Source organism: Pseudonaja textilis, chromosome 4, assembly GCF_049901715.1.
Source record: "Pseudonaja textilis isolate UNSWEBS1 chromosome 4, rPseTex1.2, whole genome shotgun sequence".
Lineage (NCBI taxonomy): Eukaryota > Metazoa > Chordata > Lepidosauria > Squamata > Elapidae > Pseudonaja > Pseudonaja textilis.
The window spans coordinates 3,012,143-3,028,230 of record NC_141993.1 but is presented as its reverse complement, the minus strand read 5'-3'; the positions used below and the strand labels follow the sequence as shown (position 1 = coordinate 3,028,230).

Below are 16,088 nucleotides of genomic sequence, written 5' to 3'. Positions count from 1 at the left end.
TCTTGGGATCCTTTTAAAAAAAAAAAAAAAACCTCTCTTCTTTTCTTCCCAATCCTTGTGCATTGGGGTATGAAATTGGGGTGGGGGCAGGCCACATGGCTAACAGAAGGATGGGAGGGGGAAAATTCATTGCATCTGAAAGGATGCCCTGTCCAAAAGGCATTGATAATTGCCTTTTTATTGTGGTAGCCTCCAAACCAGATGCAGGGACCAGAGAAGACAATTTCAAAAAGCAGGAAAAGTTGTTCTGATTAATATTACATTAAATTAAAACTGATTTTCTTCTTTCTCTCTCTCTCTCTTTGCTTTGTGGTGGTTTTCCCCCGCCCTCTGTCCCTACTTCTCATGCTAGTTCCTTATAAGCTACTTTTCTCCTGCTTCCCTCTTCCCTGGCCAGTCACGATTGCCTAGTCGTTTCCAATTCCTGCTTGTATTGATTTTTCCGTAGAAATCAGTTTTGTAATTAGCTGCAAATTAGGCTTTCTGTTGGGGGTGAGGCTAACCCTGATTTATCACTGGAGTAATTCGCTGTGATTGGAGAGAAATTAAAATGAACTCAATTAGGCTTTGGATTTGTTTTATGGGCCCCATTCAGAGTTTCTGAGGGAAGAATGACTGGGCTGGTATTTAATAGTCTAATGAAAGTAAATAAAGGTTATTCATTGTAATAAACTCAGAAACTCATAATAGCAGAAATCCAAAGCTGGGTCCAACTTTAGTAGTTGGCTTACTGCTTGAGGTGGGATTTAAAGCCTTTGATTTTGTGTGAAGAGATACGTTGGAAGTCTAGGAGACAGGAAATGAAGAAGGCCTTTTCAGAGCTTGGGTTTGATATCAAGCAACGGGAAAAGACCTGATTCCTTCTGGATGAGGCTTCCATGGCTTGGGCTGACCAGAAAAATAGGAAGGGTAAAATGTATAATGCATAATGGTGTATTGTGACTAGTTTCTCTCTGAATTTCTTTCTGTTATGAGGGAGGGTGCATCATGCAACCACTTGGCAGAGCCTGAAATACACTTCAGTAGAAAAATCTGATGATTTTTTTTAGCAAACTGCAGGGTTTGTTAAACTAATATATGCAGTTCAGCTTCAGCATCCTTTCTGTTCAAAGTTTAAATTTTGTTTCTTCTTTTATTGTAAGTTTTATTTCAAATAAAGTAGACATATTGTTTACTATAATTACATACAGGAACAATGGGAGTAGTAAGACTCATAGTAACTGTATAATATCCAATTCTAAGGTAATTTTTACATTTAAAAAAGGATCAATTATAGAATATAGGAAGTATTAAATAGTAATGTATTAAATATAATAACAAGTACGTTGTTCTTGTAGGTGTAGCAATGTAATTTAATCCACAATCACATACTTATCTAATGCCTCTTGTAAATAATTATTTACAGTAAAATATAAAATACAGGGGCATATTTCTATGTATATTTAGTATATTTTTGAATTCTTAAATATGTATGCCGTGTCTGTATAGCATATGAGAGTTGGTGTATTTGCCTACAATGGTTTAAATCTGTACATGTGTATCTGTATCTGTATATACTGTAATTTGTGTGGATATGGATTGTAGCTAACTGCCTATGTATTCTGCAAAAGTTTTTAAGGTTTAAAACTGTGCTGAGCCAAATATTTCTTCCACCTTGTTCCAACGATTTTTATTCAACTGGACAGAAAACAAGCTCAATTCAAAAGGCTTTTGGTTGGAGTTCAATGCTACCAGTCTAGGTGATAAAATACTAAGAAGCTCTGTGAGTGGCCTGCCTTTCATTGTACAAACCTCTCTCCAAGGACCTGCAACCTCCCTGTCTAAATGAAGATACTGTGAAGGATCTCCGTTAGGAAAGCCATCCAGGAAGACTACAGAACGATGAGACACTGACAAAACTCTTATTGCAGAACCTTCTGGATAATCACTTTCAACAACAACAACAAAATGAAATAAGAAAGAAATGCATTCTAAAATACTCTCAGAGTATATGGTTCACATACAGGTGTGTTTTACACAAACACATGGAAAGAATCAGGAAACCAATGATATATAAATAAAGCAAATTGGGCAAATATTCATGCTGTGAATTCTCTTTGTCTTGCAGTGATTTGTAAATGCTGAAGATACTAATTTCTATAATAATTTTCCAAAATATATCAAAAATGCAAATATAAATATGCTGTATGCCATATAAAAGTGGACAACCTAACAGAAAGTGCTGAGATGAATATGCTAACAATGAAATTGAAAGAAAAAGACGACTCTGAATTCTTTACAATTTGGAACATTTGGTATAAATGGCTAACAAACAGAACCAAGAAGTGAAACAAAAATGTTAATTGAAACAACCCTTAAGAAAGTAAAATAAAATTTTGTAAACTATATAAAGAAATAAGAATAGTAATTATAGCTAAAGATATTATTTAATAGTAGATAAATGCAATATAATGCAATATGATATTTAAATCAAAATCCTGTATAGATGCCAAGAACGTTGTTGATACCCACAAGATTTATTTTAAGAATTTTCCCCCTCAACTATTTCCCTGGGAAGGCATGATTATTAAAATTTGTAAGAGAAGTGAATCAACAGTTATCCACTGCAGTTGTAGGGTTCCCATCAAGTTGGTTTTTCCAAACGGGTCCCACCTGCTCAGATTTGATGTGCTCTGATGCCTGAAAGACATCAGGGTAAGAAGGTCGCTCAAAGACACGATCTAATGCTTCCAGTTGCTGTTGTGTGAAAGTATCAGCACGAAGATGCTTCCGCAAACTATCCACACTGCTCTGGGAATCGCCATTGGGGACTGAGCTTTCTGTTACTTCTGTGAGACAGAGGAAGAGATAAGGGCATTAGTATGGCTTTATTTGCGAAAACCATCATAGAATTTTAGGAAGAGACCTTGGAGATCTTCTACTCCAGCCCCCTGTCCATAACAGCAGACTTATTCCATCATGGATAAATGGTAGTCCAATCTTTTCTTGAAAACCTCCAGTGATGGAGCACTCCCAATTCCTGGAGGCAAACTGTTCTATTGGTTAATTGTTCTCACTGTCAGGAAATTTCTCCTTAGTTTCAGGTCAGATCTCTCTTTCACGATCTTCCACTCATTGCTTCTTGTTCTGCCCTCAAGTGATTTGGAGAATAGGTCAATCCCCTCGTTTCTATGACTGCTCTTCAAGCCAGACATGACTTATATTATAGCTATGCATTTGGTTTTTCCTGCCTAAGTGCAGGGCCTTACTTTTCTCACCACTGAACTGGATAGGGCCCTATTCTCAAGTCTGTCAAGTTCCTTCCGAATGTTGATTTTATTTTCCAAAGTATTAGCAATTCCCACTAGCTTGGTGTCATTTGCAAATTTGATGAGTACCCCTTCAATCCCCTCATCTAGGTTATTAATAAAGAAGTTGAAGATCACTGGCCCCAAAACAAAACCTTCAGGTACCTCACTGCATGCTTCTCTAGAAGGTAGATGTAGTCCATTGATGATTACACACTGAGTGCAGTTGGTCAGCCAAGTGTAAATCCATCTTGTGGTGGTATTTACTATCCCATAGTGTTCTATCTTACCACATCCCATCACCTCTTTCAATCCCTGCAAATCTGGAAATTAGCTGACCCTTTCTGCCATCTTAGACCTTATTTATTGATTTAGCCTATATGTCACCCATCTAAGGTGATTCTAGGTGGCTTAAAATTGTTAAAGATTGTATCCTTTTCTTTCTTAAATAAAATATGCTTCAAAACCACATTTAATCCTTGGCAGGGATATTTAACTTAGAGTTTGTCCTCTACATCAATTGGTACATTTTGGCAGCAAAGAATTATATCCTAGTGGTGAATGTTTGACAAGTTGCCAGTGTTAAAAAATAAATCTACTATAGGCAGCACAAGCAAGTAAATAAATAAATCTGGGGTGTAAAGAAACTTTTATGTGAATTGCAAACAATGTGTAGATTTTAAAAGAAAACGTCTTGACATTTCTCACATCATTCCCATACCATTGCTTTCATTACTCTTTGAAAGAAAAATACCTCCACTTTTCAACAGGAGCAGCTCTTATTCAACAGCTGCAAAACCATATCACCTAAGATAAGACATAACCAAAGTTATTCAAAAAAATTATTTGAATTAACTCAAGTTGTGATACTTCTTATATGCCATACAAGGACATGTGCAGCCTCACTAGGTAGACTGATCCGTGTATGAAACACCATAGTACTTTTTGTTATAGATTCCAAGGGTAAGACCTCTTGATAACATTTTAGCCACACAAAGCAAAACTTTTTGAGGGAGAAATTATTTAGCTTACATCCTACCTAATTTGCAGTATTCTTGCGTTGAATTAAAAGTATTACAGTTTCTCACTTTTACCAGAAAAATATTGCACATCTGTAAAAGAATACATTTCTGTATTCTCTTAATAGTGAATATGAAAATAAATTTAAAATGTTAAGTATCTACAGCATATTCTTGCTATGCCCATTATGTAGCTGTAATCCAGAGATTTAAAAGTAAGTCCTGACTTCAACCTGAAAAGTAGAAGAAGCTAATTGCATTATGAAGGCAATACCCATTTTCTCCTATAAACAGCAAATTATTTTTATTATTGCAGCCAAAGGAAATTCTCAGGGTGCAGATCATATATCCTTCAACTTTACTACTCTATTTTGATCTTCCCGGCTATATGTGGTTTTGCAATATAATATAATCAATACTGCATTATATGCTGTAAACTAATACAATAAGACCATTGACAATGTTATCTATTGATTAGGACAAGCCTGCAGCCTCCTCCTCCTTTTCTGTAAGCACTGGACTTTTCCCCTTCAACCGAAAAAGAATGAACATCTGAAAGCTAGGCACTTCAAAAGGAATTCTTTATTGAAAGGAAGTCATCCCAGTACTAGTCAAAGCAGAATCTAAGATACTTCCAGGCATACAGTAATAGATGAAGGGAGTTAGAACCCCTCCCCTTATTTAGATGTGGATTTAGTCAAACAAAGAACCAATATGTTAATTCCCCCCTCCCCTTTTCTGGGAACGTATCTTAGAAGAGTTTCCCAGGGAGTATCTTCCAGAGCTGGAATTTTTATGGTCCCTTCTCCTCTTGCTATCTCTCCAAGAGGTGACAAGTTTCTAGACATCTGGCTCCAGTCCTCCAGTTGTATATCATGTGCAAGTTATATAGATTCAATATAAGATTTAATATATTCAGGTTACATCAAAAAGGTGGTGGCTCCAGGGCCTCGGGGAATAGCACATCCCTGGGGGCCCAGGCCCTGACCCAAGGTGAAGGGTGAGCGGGCAGCATGCATTGCTTACCTTTGGTGAGCTGAGCTGACTGGGTATCGGCAAGGCAACTGGCAAGGCGATTAGCTGGGCCATTTGGTAAAGGCGACATATATAGGACTGGGGGGTGGGCAGGGCAAGCATCGAGGAGTCAGAAAAGGTGAGCGAGCATCGATTTGAGCAGCCAGAAAGGGTGAGCAAGTGGCGACTGGGTGACTGGATCAGGGGCATGGCCAGCCAGAAGTCACTACCGGTTCGGCGACCCAGGCCAAATCGTTGCTACCAGTTCTCCTGAACTGGTGTGAACCGGCTAAATACTACCACTATTTTTCTGCTTTACTTCCATATCATTGCCTTCATCTACTCTTCAACCCATTGTTGAAACAACTATAAATTGTGCTTAACTATTTAAACTTAGTACGTAGTAGTTTTGGGATGTGGAGTGGTTTGACTGATATTCTATTGGCAGCCTAGTCAGGTGTCTCTTAATTGATGGAAAGAGTCCAGCACCCATTAGGCACCTTATCCAATTTACTTTGGTCCGATTATTATCTCAATCTCCTGGATAGTGGATGAACCTCCTTCCTTGTAATTTTAACTTCTGTGTTCTAGGACAATCAAGAATGAGTCCACTCTGTTTTCCATGTAAGAACCCTTCAGATATTTTAAAATCTTCTGGATTATCTCAGTTGCCTCTTTGTTAGACTAAACATACCCAAATAATTTACTTGTCCTTTATAAAGATAGGTTTCCAGATCCCTCATTCTTTAAACTTGCACAAATTTGTCACTGTGCTTTTTGAAGTGTGATGCAAGAATTTGATATTTAAAGTAAAAAACTGATATGTCGGGAGAGGAGTGGAATTTATTTCTGTTACCTGGCTGTTATGCACTTGTTAATGTACCCTAGAATATAATTTGCCTTTTTTGCATATCACACTCCTGGTTTATACAATATTTAACTTGTTCTTTCCAAGACACCAGGCTCCTTAACACATACATTTCAGCTAAACCATGGCCAACCTATACTTGCATTTTCATTTTTCAGCCAGGTATAGAACTCTATAATTCTTCTGGTTAAATTCCATCATATTAATTTCAAGCCTGCCTAGGTCTTGCTGAATCTTTCCCCTGTCCTCTGAAATTAGTAGCCACTGCTCCCAGATATGTCACTTGCAGACCTGGTAAGCCATTCTTTAATTTCCTCATTTAAAGTCAGACAAGGGGTTGTATTGTAATTAATAATATTTATGTATTGTAATTATTATTGCAAATGTTATTTTTTTTATTTAACCATAATTCATCTTTGTTTAGACTGAAATGGCTGGTAGCTTTTTATGACAAAACATCAGAAAACATGCATAGGTGTGGAGAGAGAAAAACATGCAGTCAAAGGAATGCATGGACCGACTGAATCCATAAGTATTCAGAAATTACCAGCATTCGAGTTAAGTGGAGTTACAAGATCACTGAAATGTATATTAAAAAAATTGTAGTAGAATATATCAGTTCTGATTCTGTTCCCCTATTTTATTTCTTCTTGATCCTGTTGCCACTTTCATGCTCATCCAGCCCATTTTTCTCAGTAGCATTCGTCGTTCTCTGTGTAATCTTGCTTTTTGCTTAACTTTTAAGGTCAGATAATGTTCTAACTCTGCTTCATGAATGTCAGTTCTCTAAAAAAAGAAAGAAATAACACTACTCTGGGGGTGAAAATAAGCCAGTGGAATCCAGTAGACCGCAGATTTTGAATGAAACATAAACATAGCTAGACAGGACTTTTTTTTTGGCTTTGAAAGAGAAATGGTGTCTCCATTCTTTGGTAAAGAGATTAGTTGACCAATTGATGTCTCTTGATTATGTCAACATTACCCCAAACAAGATTTTTATTGAATCAAAGGAAGTTTTCCTTTCACTACTGGTAATAACAGTTCTATAAATCAGATTCTTTTCTGAATTTAGTAGTGGGATAATTCAGCATTAAGAATTTCTGATGGATTGCCTACACAAACTGCCAAAGTGTCTTAACTGTCTGAAAAAATGTTCAAGTGTCAATCAACAAGTCATGTGCAAGCTTTTCCCTACATAAAAGCATCTTATATTTAAAATTCAACGTGTTATTAAAAAGTCAAACTAGCATTTTAGACTTTAAGATAGCTAACTTCAACAAACTAAGAGACAGATTAGGAAAATTGAATTGAATCGAATTCTGCATTGTCATTGTATGTATATACAGTACACATACAATGAAATTCACATAACACTCAGAGACCAGACCCAACATGCACACACATGTGACAATCCCCAAACACCCCCTACCCACCAAAATTCCCCACCCTCTAAAAACACACAAGCATCCACACAACAGACCAAGTAATACTGTCCAACAGCTCACTGGTGGTGGTCCTTAAGTTCATTGTTAAGTGCAATTATAACTCTAGGATAAAAACTGTTCAGAAACATGTGGTCCGAGTTTTAATTGTTCTGTATCTTCTGCCAGAAGGCAACAGTTCACAAAGATTGTAAGCAGGATTGGAAGAGTCTCTGAGAATGTTGTGCAATTTCCTCAAACAGCAAGATGTGGAGATGTCATTCAGGGCTGGTAGCTGGAGCCCGATGATATTCTGAGCAGTTTTAATGATTCTCTGTAGAGCTTTTCTGTCCCCTACAGAGCTGCTCCCATGCCATGCAAGAATGCTGTATGTCAGGACACTCTCAATGGTGCTGTGGTAGTAGGACAGAAGTAGATGCTAAGATAGATTTATCTTCCTGAGCATTCTCAGGAAGTACATATACCCTATACCAACAGGGATAGCATCAGAATCCTGAGAATGTTAGTACTGTTTTACACTATATTAATGCAACCATATTTGGAATACTGCATCCAGTTCTGGTCACCCAAAAAAGATGCTTGAGATCCTAGAAAGACGGCAGAAAAAGCAACTAAGATGTTCAGGGATCTGCAGAATAAATCATATGAGGAACAGTTAGGGGAACAAAATATGTCTAGCCTTATGAAGAGAAGAATTAGGGGTGACATGATAGCGGTCTTCCAGTATATGAAGGGCTGCCAAAGAGTGGCGGTCAACTTGATCTCCAAAACTCCTGAGGGTTGGACAAGAACCAATGGATAGAAAGTCATGAAAGAAAGTTCCAACATGGAACTAAGGAGGAATTTCCTGACAGTGAGAATGATTAACCAGTGGAACAGCTTCCCTTCTAGAGTTCTGGGGCTCCATCACTGCAGGTTTTCAGAAAAAATATTGGACTAACATTATTAAAAATATTGGACTACCATGTGATGAAATAAGGTCTCCTGCTATGGGTAGAGGGTGCGACTAGAAGACTTCCAAGGTTCCGCCCAACCCTATGATTCTATGACTATTTCACAGTGCCAGTCTTTTGGGAAGAGTGAAAACAGTTTCCGCCTTATCTTCTAATCCATCAAAATTTATGGTATTGGAGATAATAAAATAATGAACATTTAGCTTCTTACTTTCTTTTTGTATTAAAATCTAAACGATCTTTACTTTAGGTGCTGCAAACTGAACTATGAATTAATTAACACACTCTGCCCAGTAGCTATCTTAGTATTTATAACAATGATATCTGTGCATAAATATCCGTGTATACACAGTGATTCAATCTGCAAGAGAAACCCGAGCTTTCTCGAGCCAATGTAAGCTCCCCTTTCCTTCATTTATTCAGGTTCCTTAAGATTGTGACAAAACTGTCACTCTAAATTTGCAAGAGATTATGATGCTCTCCCTAGGATGGAGAGAAGTGATATATGATATCTGCTCCCCTATTGATTGCCTCATCTTGTGGCAGAAGATGGGCAAGATGAACTTGAAATGAACATCAAGTCTCAACTCTTTGTGTGTATAATACACTATTTAATCCCACACTTTTCAGCTGCTAGGGAATTTAATTGATCAATCATACCCCACTAATAGTTCTGTTCAAGGATGATGGGTAGTACCTACACAAACTCAGGATCTCATCTTGACAGGCCTTGCACAGAGAAAGGTGGCAAACCAATGAAAGAAGAAGCAGGAAAGGGTAAGTCTGCATCTGATTGATTTATTTGTGGGTCAATATATACAGGATTGCAGTATAAATAAACAAAAAGAGCGGTCAAATATAAGACAATGAGACTAAGGTTTAAGTAGCAAATGCATTCAGATTCTGCATCAAATAACATTCTGTGTTAGGATGCTACTGTTTTGCTCTGCCAAATTTTGCTTTGCCAAATTAAATTAATGGCAATGACTAGAACATGGATTTTTTTTGCTTAGAACTGATGCACAACTTCCTATTTCAAGGCTGTAGCCACCATTCAGAAACTGACTTGAGTGTCAGGTCCTTTAGGACCTTTAGGTTTCTTGAAATAATGCCTGTTTCAAGAGTTCTGCTTTCTTGAAGAGAGAGAGGAGAGGCAAGTCCTTACATTAGGCAGGATCTGCAAAAGTGGAGAAGCTTTGCTCTATCGAGGGTACCCTATAAACCATGTCCAACTATGGCAGCAAACATGGGGAAGATAAGTGCTGGGGGGAAACTTCCAACATGACCCAAGCTGATGCAGCCTCCAGATGCTCAGCTGAGGAATTGGCTACCCTGGAAGACCCACGAAGCTGACCATTGGTGTGGGGAAGAAAGACAGCTGGGAGGGGAGAACCAAGGGAATCACCCTCACCCGTGGCAGCTGGCAGCAAGGCTGGAGGTGTGAGCTGGAAGTCCTGTCTGACCATGATGACCTGGATGAGGAGCCAGTCTGAGAAGATCACTTCAAGAAGCATGGCCAACTCAAACATGGCCAACTCAACATCACTCCTTTAATATGCCCGGTTCAGGTGACTTCATTTTTAAACAAAGGTTTTTGGGTGTGTATTGGTGGTTTGGCTATGTCATACAGGCGTGGCCAACTCAACATCACTCATGTCAAGGGATGCTTCTCCTTGCCTGGCCTCTCATGACTGTGGGGATGCTGCAACGGTCATAAGTGTGAAAAATGGTCATAAGTCACTTTTTTCAGTGCCATTGTAACTTTGAATGGTCACTAAATGAACTGTTGTAAGTCAAGCATTACCTGTAGAAAAATATAAAAAGCTTCTTTGCTTGCAAAAACTGCCCTAAATATCAATCTTTAGATTAAAACTATCTGCAAGCCGGAGTTACAAATCAGGCAGGGTGCCAGAGCACCTTGAGGAATTAAAATAATTAAAATGCAGTGATAACTATCAAGCAGCCAACTCTTGCTCATAAAGTGAAACCCTTTAGCAGAGAGGTCATTTAAGCTCTCCAGAAAAAGCACACCCAAGAAAAGCAATCCTTAGATCCATTTGCACCACTTAAAAATATCCGCTGGTCTCACTCATCTCACAAGAGATCCTAAGGAAATCATCCAGATTTAAGGAAAAGTCACATGCCCCCCCTGAAAGGCAGTAAAAAAACCAGTGCCAAACTTGTATCCTGCCTCTTGGAAGTATACCCCAAAAGAACAGTGCCAGATCCCACTGAAGCAGTGAAGGAAGACCCCACCTTCCCCAGATAGAAAAACAAACCATGAGGCAGGAAAAAATTCAAACACAATACAAATAATTAAATCACAATAGTAGCTGTTGCTTGTTGAAACTGAATAGGGAAAATTATCCCATCAATAAACACAGGATTAAACGTCACCAAGCACAGAATTAACCTTCACCAAAAAACAGTTTTAGACCAAAACTCAGAAAGGGTATAAACACACGTTTGAATGTCAATCTTTCTAGCCAGCCAAGAAGCCTTGCTGAATGTCATTCATCTTGGTTCCCTGTCATTAAAAGCTTCTTTCTGACAGCTCTGCTTCATTATTCAATTATTTCTTCAAAGTGCTACTTGTCCAGGGAAGTATTTCCTCCCAACAGCAGTGTAAAAATCTTAAAACAACCCTTCTCCTTTAAGAAAGTAAAGCCCCAGAAGCTCCAGAAACAGGAAGTCTAGGCATACTGGCAAGAATGTAATAAGGGTGGGAAAAAACAAAAGATTGCTTTGAACTACCGGTTCTCCAAACTGTTTAGAAAGTTAACAAGGGGTTCTATAGAACCAGTCAGAACTGGTAGAATCCCACCCCTGCCTGGTTGTAACCAGTATTCTCTTTGTCATACATTTATAGCCTCTTTTAACTGCATACTGCTGTACTTCATAGTTATACCCTTTATTTTCATATTTATACCATAACATTCTATATATTTATCTCATTCCTTTCCCTTCTTTACTTTCCTCTCTTTCCTTCTCTCTTTCCTCTTCTCCTCTCTCCTCTCCTCTACTTTCCTCTCCTTCCCTCTCTCCTGCTCCTCTCTTCCCCTCCCTTTCCCACTCTCCTTTCCCCTCTATTTCTCTCTCCTTCCTTCTCCTCCTTTTTTCTCTTCTCCTCTCCCCTCTCTCCTTCCCTCTTCTTCCATCTCATTCCTTCCCCTTTTCCCTTGGCTTTTCTCCCTTTCTCTCCTTCACCCCTCTCCACCCCACCCCACTTCCATCTCTCCCTTCTCTCTATTTCCCTTTCCTTTCATCTTTTTCTTTTCCTTATTTTATATAAATTACTATTTCCCTACAAAGTACAGTGTATTTTCCAGGTATTGCCTCTTTCAAGTATACCTATAAATTTTCTTGGTATTACGTTAAAAGAGAACAAACTTAATATGGACTATTTTTAGATACATAATATTGTACATCATAATTATATCCACTTACTTATGTCATTTTCCAATTTTGTGCGTAAGTAATTCTAGCTGCTATTATTACATGTAACATTAAGTATATACTTCTTTTATTGTACTCCCCTAGTAGCATACCTACTAAGAATAGTTCTGCATTTAGGTCTATTTGTTGTGCTATCATCTCCTCTAAACACACTTTTATCTTTAACCAGTATTTTTTCGCCGATGGAGTGGTCCAACACATATGATAATAGGATCCCTGTGCCTGTTTATATTTCCAGCACTCTGGAGATATATTTGGGGACATTTTTGCTAATCTTGCTGGTGGTAAATGCCATCTATAGCAGGGGTTGCCAACCTTTTGGACCTCAGGGACCACCAAACTCATAATTTTAAATCCTGTGGACCACTAATATGAATTTTGACTGATGGTGACTTGCTGACATTAGTGGGAGAGAGGTGGGGGAGAAAGATCTGATCTAACATAGGAGGGCGCTGGTGGTAGTCTCTCTCTCACTCTCTCTCTCTCTCTCATACACACACACAAACACACACACAGGTCCTTCATACACCCGCACCACTTCTAAGGCAGCCACATTCCTAACCTGCTTTTCAGCTCAGTTCTCAGGGGCAAAGAGAGAGAGTAGGGGGTATTCTGCGATTGGTAGGAAAATGGGGTTGGGGATTTTCCTGCAGACTTTTTTGGCATTTTCCCAGGGTCTCTGTCTGCAGAAAATTTCCTACCCCATTTTCCTGACCGACTGACTGTTCTTTATTTGGGATCGCAGGATACCATCTCTGTTTTCAGGGAGAGAGAGACTTTTGGCTTCATGCAAGGAAAGCAGCAGAAATCTTTTTTTCTCTCCCACCAAACTCTGCCAGAAATGAGTCTTTGCCGGCGCAAGCTCTTGGAGCAGGATTCCTTGCAGGGTCCCAAAGACTCATTTCTGATGGAGTTTGAGGGAGAGAAAGAAAGACTTTTGTTGCTTTCCTTGTGTGCAGCCAAAAGCAGAAGAAGTGGAAAGAAGCAACCCGGTGGCCACGGAAGTTCACCCCCTCTGCCCTTTCCCCACTCCCCTCACTACCTCATGTTGTTCCGATGCAAGCCTTGTGTTGCCGCAGGGCATGTGGGTGGAGCAGCTTTGTTTTCCCGCACAGCCTGGATTAATTGCTTTGGGGGGTGCTCTGGGGGTGACATTTCTCTGCAGACCACCAAAATCTCGTGGCCCACCAGTGGCCCATGGCCCACCATTTGGCAACCACTGATCTATAGAACATTTTGTACAGATTTTCTTTATATACTGCTGACATTGTTAACTTGTAATTTCTTTCCCATAATTTTTGTCAGTTATCCAGTTTTATAGTGTGCCCACATTTTTTGCCCATACTATCATAGTTTCCTTTACAGATCCTTCTTCCATTTTAAAATTCAATAAAATTTCTTCATCAGTTTTTCTTCTGTCCCTAGTAATATCTTATCCAGTTCTTTGTGGTTCGCTATAGAATCCATGTAGGTCTGCATCTTTCTTATATCTCATTTGAATTTGCATATAGGACCACCAGTCCAAATCAATTCCCTGATTCGTTGGTTCTTGATATCTTACTATTTTATCCAGATGTAAAATGTTAGGATGTACTAGTGCTTCCATCGTGGATAGCCAGATTGGTATTTTCATATAATGTTTCAGTTTAGTTTTTTCCCATACTAACAACAGAGCATTTCTAACATAGTGTCTTTGAAAGTAATTGTGGTTTATTTTTCCTATACTATATAAACGTATGCCATCCCAGTTGTAGGTCATGTCCTTCTATCATCAATATCCTTTTATTCTTTAAATTTATCCACTCTTTTAACCATGTAAGCACTGAAGCCTGGTAGTACAGCTCCCAGTCCGGTAGCCCAAATCCTCCCTTGTTTTTAGTGTCTTGTAACATTTTCAATTTAATTCTTGGTTTTTTGCCTTGCCAGATAAATTTTGATATCAATCTAATTTAAATCTTCAAAAAGGTTTTTCCCTATTTTTATCGGAATTACTTAAAATAAAAATAAAATTTTTGGTAGGATATTCATTTTAATTCTTCCAATCAGTGACAATTCTTCCAATCAGCAACAGTTGTAAATTTTTCCATTTTTCCAAATCTATCTTTATTTGCTGTATTAATTTGGTATAATTGTCTTCTTTGATAGATATCTTGCTCTCAGCCAAATTCCCAAGTATTTAACTTTTTTTAGTTATCTGCATGTCCATCTTTTCTGCTAATTCAATTTTCTGTTTATTTGTAAGGTTCTTTGTCAGTATCTTTGTCTTTTCCTTGTTTATTTTAAGTCCTGCCACTGCACTTAACTCTTCTATTTTTTTATTAATTTGGATCCTGTTTCTAGGGTTCCTCCAGGATAAATACTAAGTCATCCACAAATGCTTGTACTTTATATTGTTATTTTTAAAAAAATCTTCAGGCCTTTTATTTCCTGGTCTAGTCTGTCTGAATAGGACTTCCAGGGTTAATATAAATAATAGAGGGAATAGTGGACAACCTTGTCATGCGCCCTTATTTATGTTAAATTTTTCTGTTATTTTTCCATTTACTATCACATTCACCATTTGGTTGGAAGATATTGCTTGAATCATCTTTACAAAATTCTCTCCAAAGTTCATGTTTTTCAATTGTGATATCATAAACTGCCAGTTCATATTATCAAAGGCTTTTTGTGTGTCCAGGAAGATCAGTGCTAGCTGTTTTTTGGGATGGGCTTTGTAGTATTCCAGTATGCTCATGATAATCCTCATGTTATTTTTCAATTGTCTTTTCGGTAAAAAAAACCATTCTGGTAAGAATGTATGAATTCATTTAAAAATCTTTCTGACATTATGGAGGGAAATATTTTGTAGTCAACATGTAACAGTGATATTGGTGTGTAATTTTTTATCTGTTGATAGTCTATATCTTTTTTTGGTATTAATGTAATGCATGCTTCTGTTCATGTTTTAGGGAGTTCGGCCTTTAAAGCACTTCATTGTGGACGTCCAGCAGAAATGGTCCTAGTGATTCCTGCATATTTTTTATAAATTTCTGGGGGGATCCCATCTGGTCCTGGTGTTTTATTGGTTGTTTGTTTTTTGCCTTTTAATTTCTGTTTTCAGTATTTTTTCACTTAGCATTACTCTCATTGTGTCTGATATTTTGTTTAGGACAGCTTTTTCCAATTATTGTTTATTAGTATTTTCTGATATATTTTCTTGACAATACAGTTTCCTAAAGAATTCCTGGGTTATTTTCTTTTTTTCTACATTCTGATATTGAAGATTTCCCTTTTCATCTTGTAATTGATGTATCATTTTCTTTTCTTTTTCTTTTTCTAGCTTGTCTGCTAACCATCTACCTGGCTTATTTGCATGTTCAAAAACATTTTGTTTCACCCTTTTAAGTTTTTGTGCCATATCTTCTTGCACTATTAAGTTCAATTTATATTTTATTAAGTCCTTTTTCTTTTTTTTCTTTTTTTGTGGGTCTTCCTGCAATTCTGTCTCTAATCTTTTAAGCTCCTCTTTTAAGCTCCTCCTTTTGCTGTTTTTTCTTTTCCTTATTTCTTTTGGCTACATATGTTATCACTAGTCCTCACATGTATGCTTTTGCCATATCTGAGACATTTTGCAATGATGTTTCTTCTTTTCTATTTTCTTTAAAGAAGAATTTCATTTCCTTTTCCACCATTTATATAAGCTCCTTGTCTTGGCTTGATTCATTGTCCATCACATTTTCTTCTTTTGTCCCTTCCATATCACTTTTATGGGGTTAGAATCTGCCCATATATTTGTTGCTATATCTACCTCTTGGATGTCTGTTCTCATTCCTGATGTCATCCACACAATGTCTATTCTCAATCAGGATTGATGACCATTCGAATAGAATGTGTATTGATTTGTTTTTGAGTTTAATTCTCTCCATGCATCCTGCAAGTCTAATTCTTATGTCATCTCAAAGGTTTTTGGAAGTGTTCTTCTTACTGTTTAGTTTCTTTTGCTTCTTCTGTAAATGTCTTTGGACAGTGCTGGCTTTTTGGCTTTGTAATGGAGATGAGCACCGTCCCCC

At 37.8% G+C, this 16,088-nt stretch overlaps 1 protein-coding gene across 3 annotated transcripts in view; it reads right to left on the bottom strand.

The window, feature by feature from the left end:
- Positions 1-16,088, bottom strand: part of PAX2 (paired box 2) — a 211,204-nt gene that overhangs the window by 50,334 nt on the left and 144,782 nt on the right. For all 3 annotated transcript variants that reach the window (XM_087932130.1, XM_087932129.1, XM_087932131.1), the window contains one exon: positions 2,653-2,828. In XM_087932130.1, the coding sequence (XP_087788256.1) occupies positions 2,653-2,828 (176 nt within the window). The remainder of the gene's footprint in view (positions 1-2,652; positions 2,829-16,088) is intronic.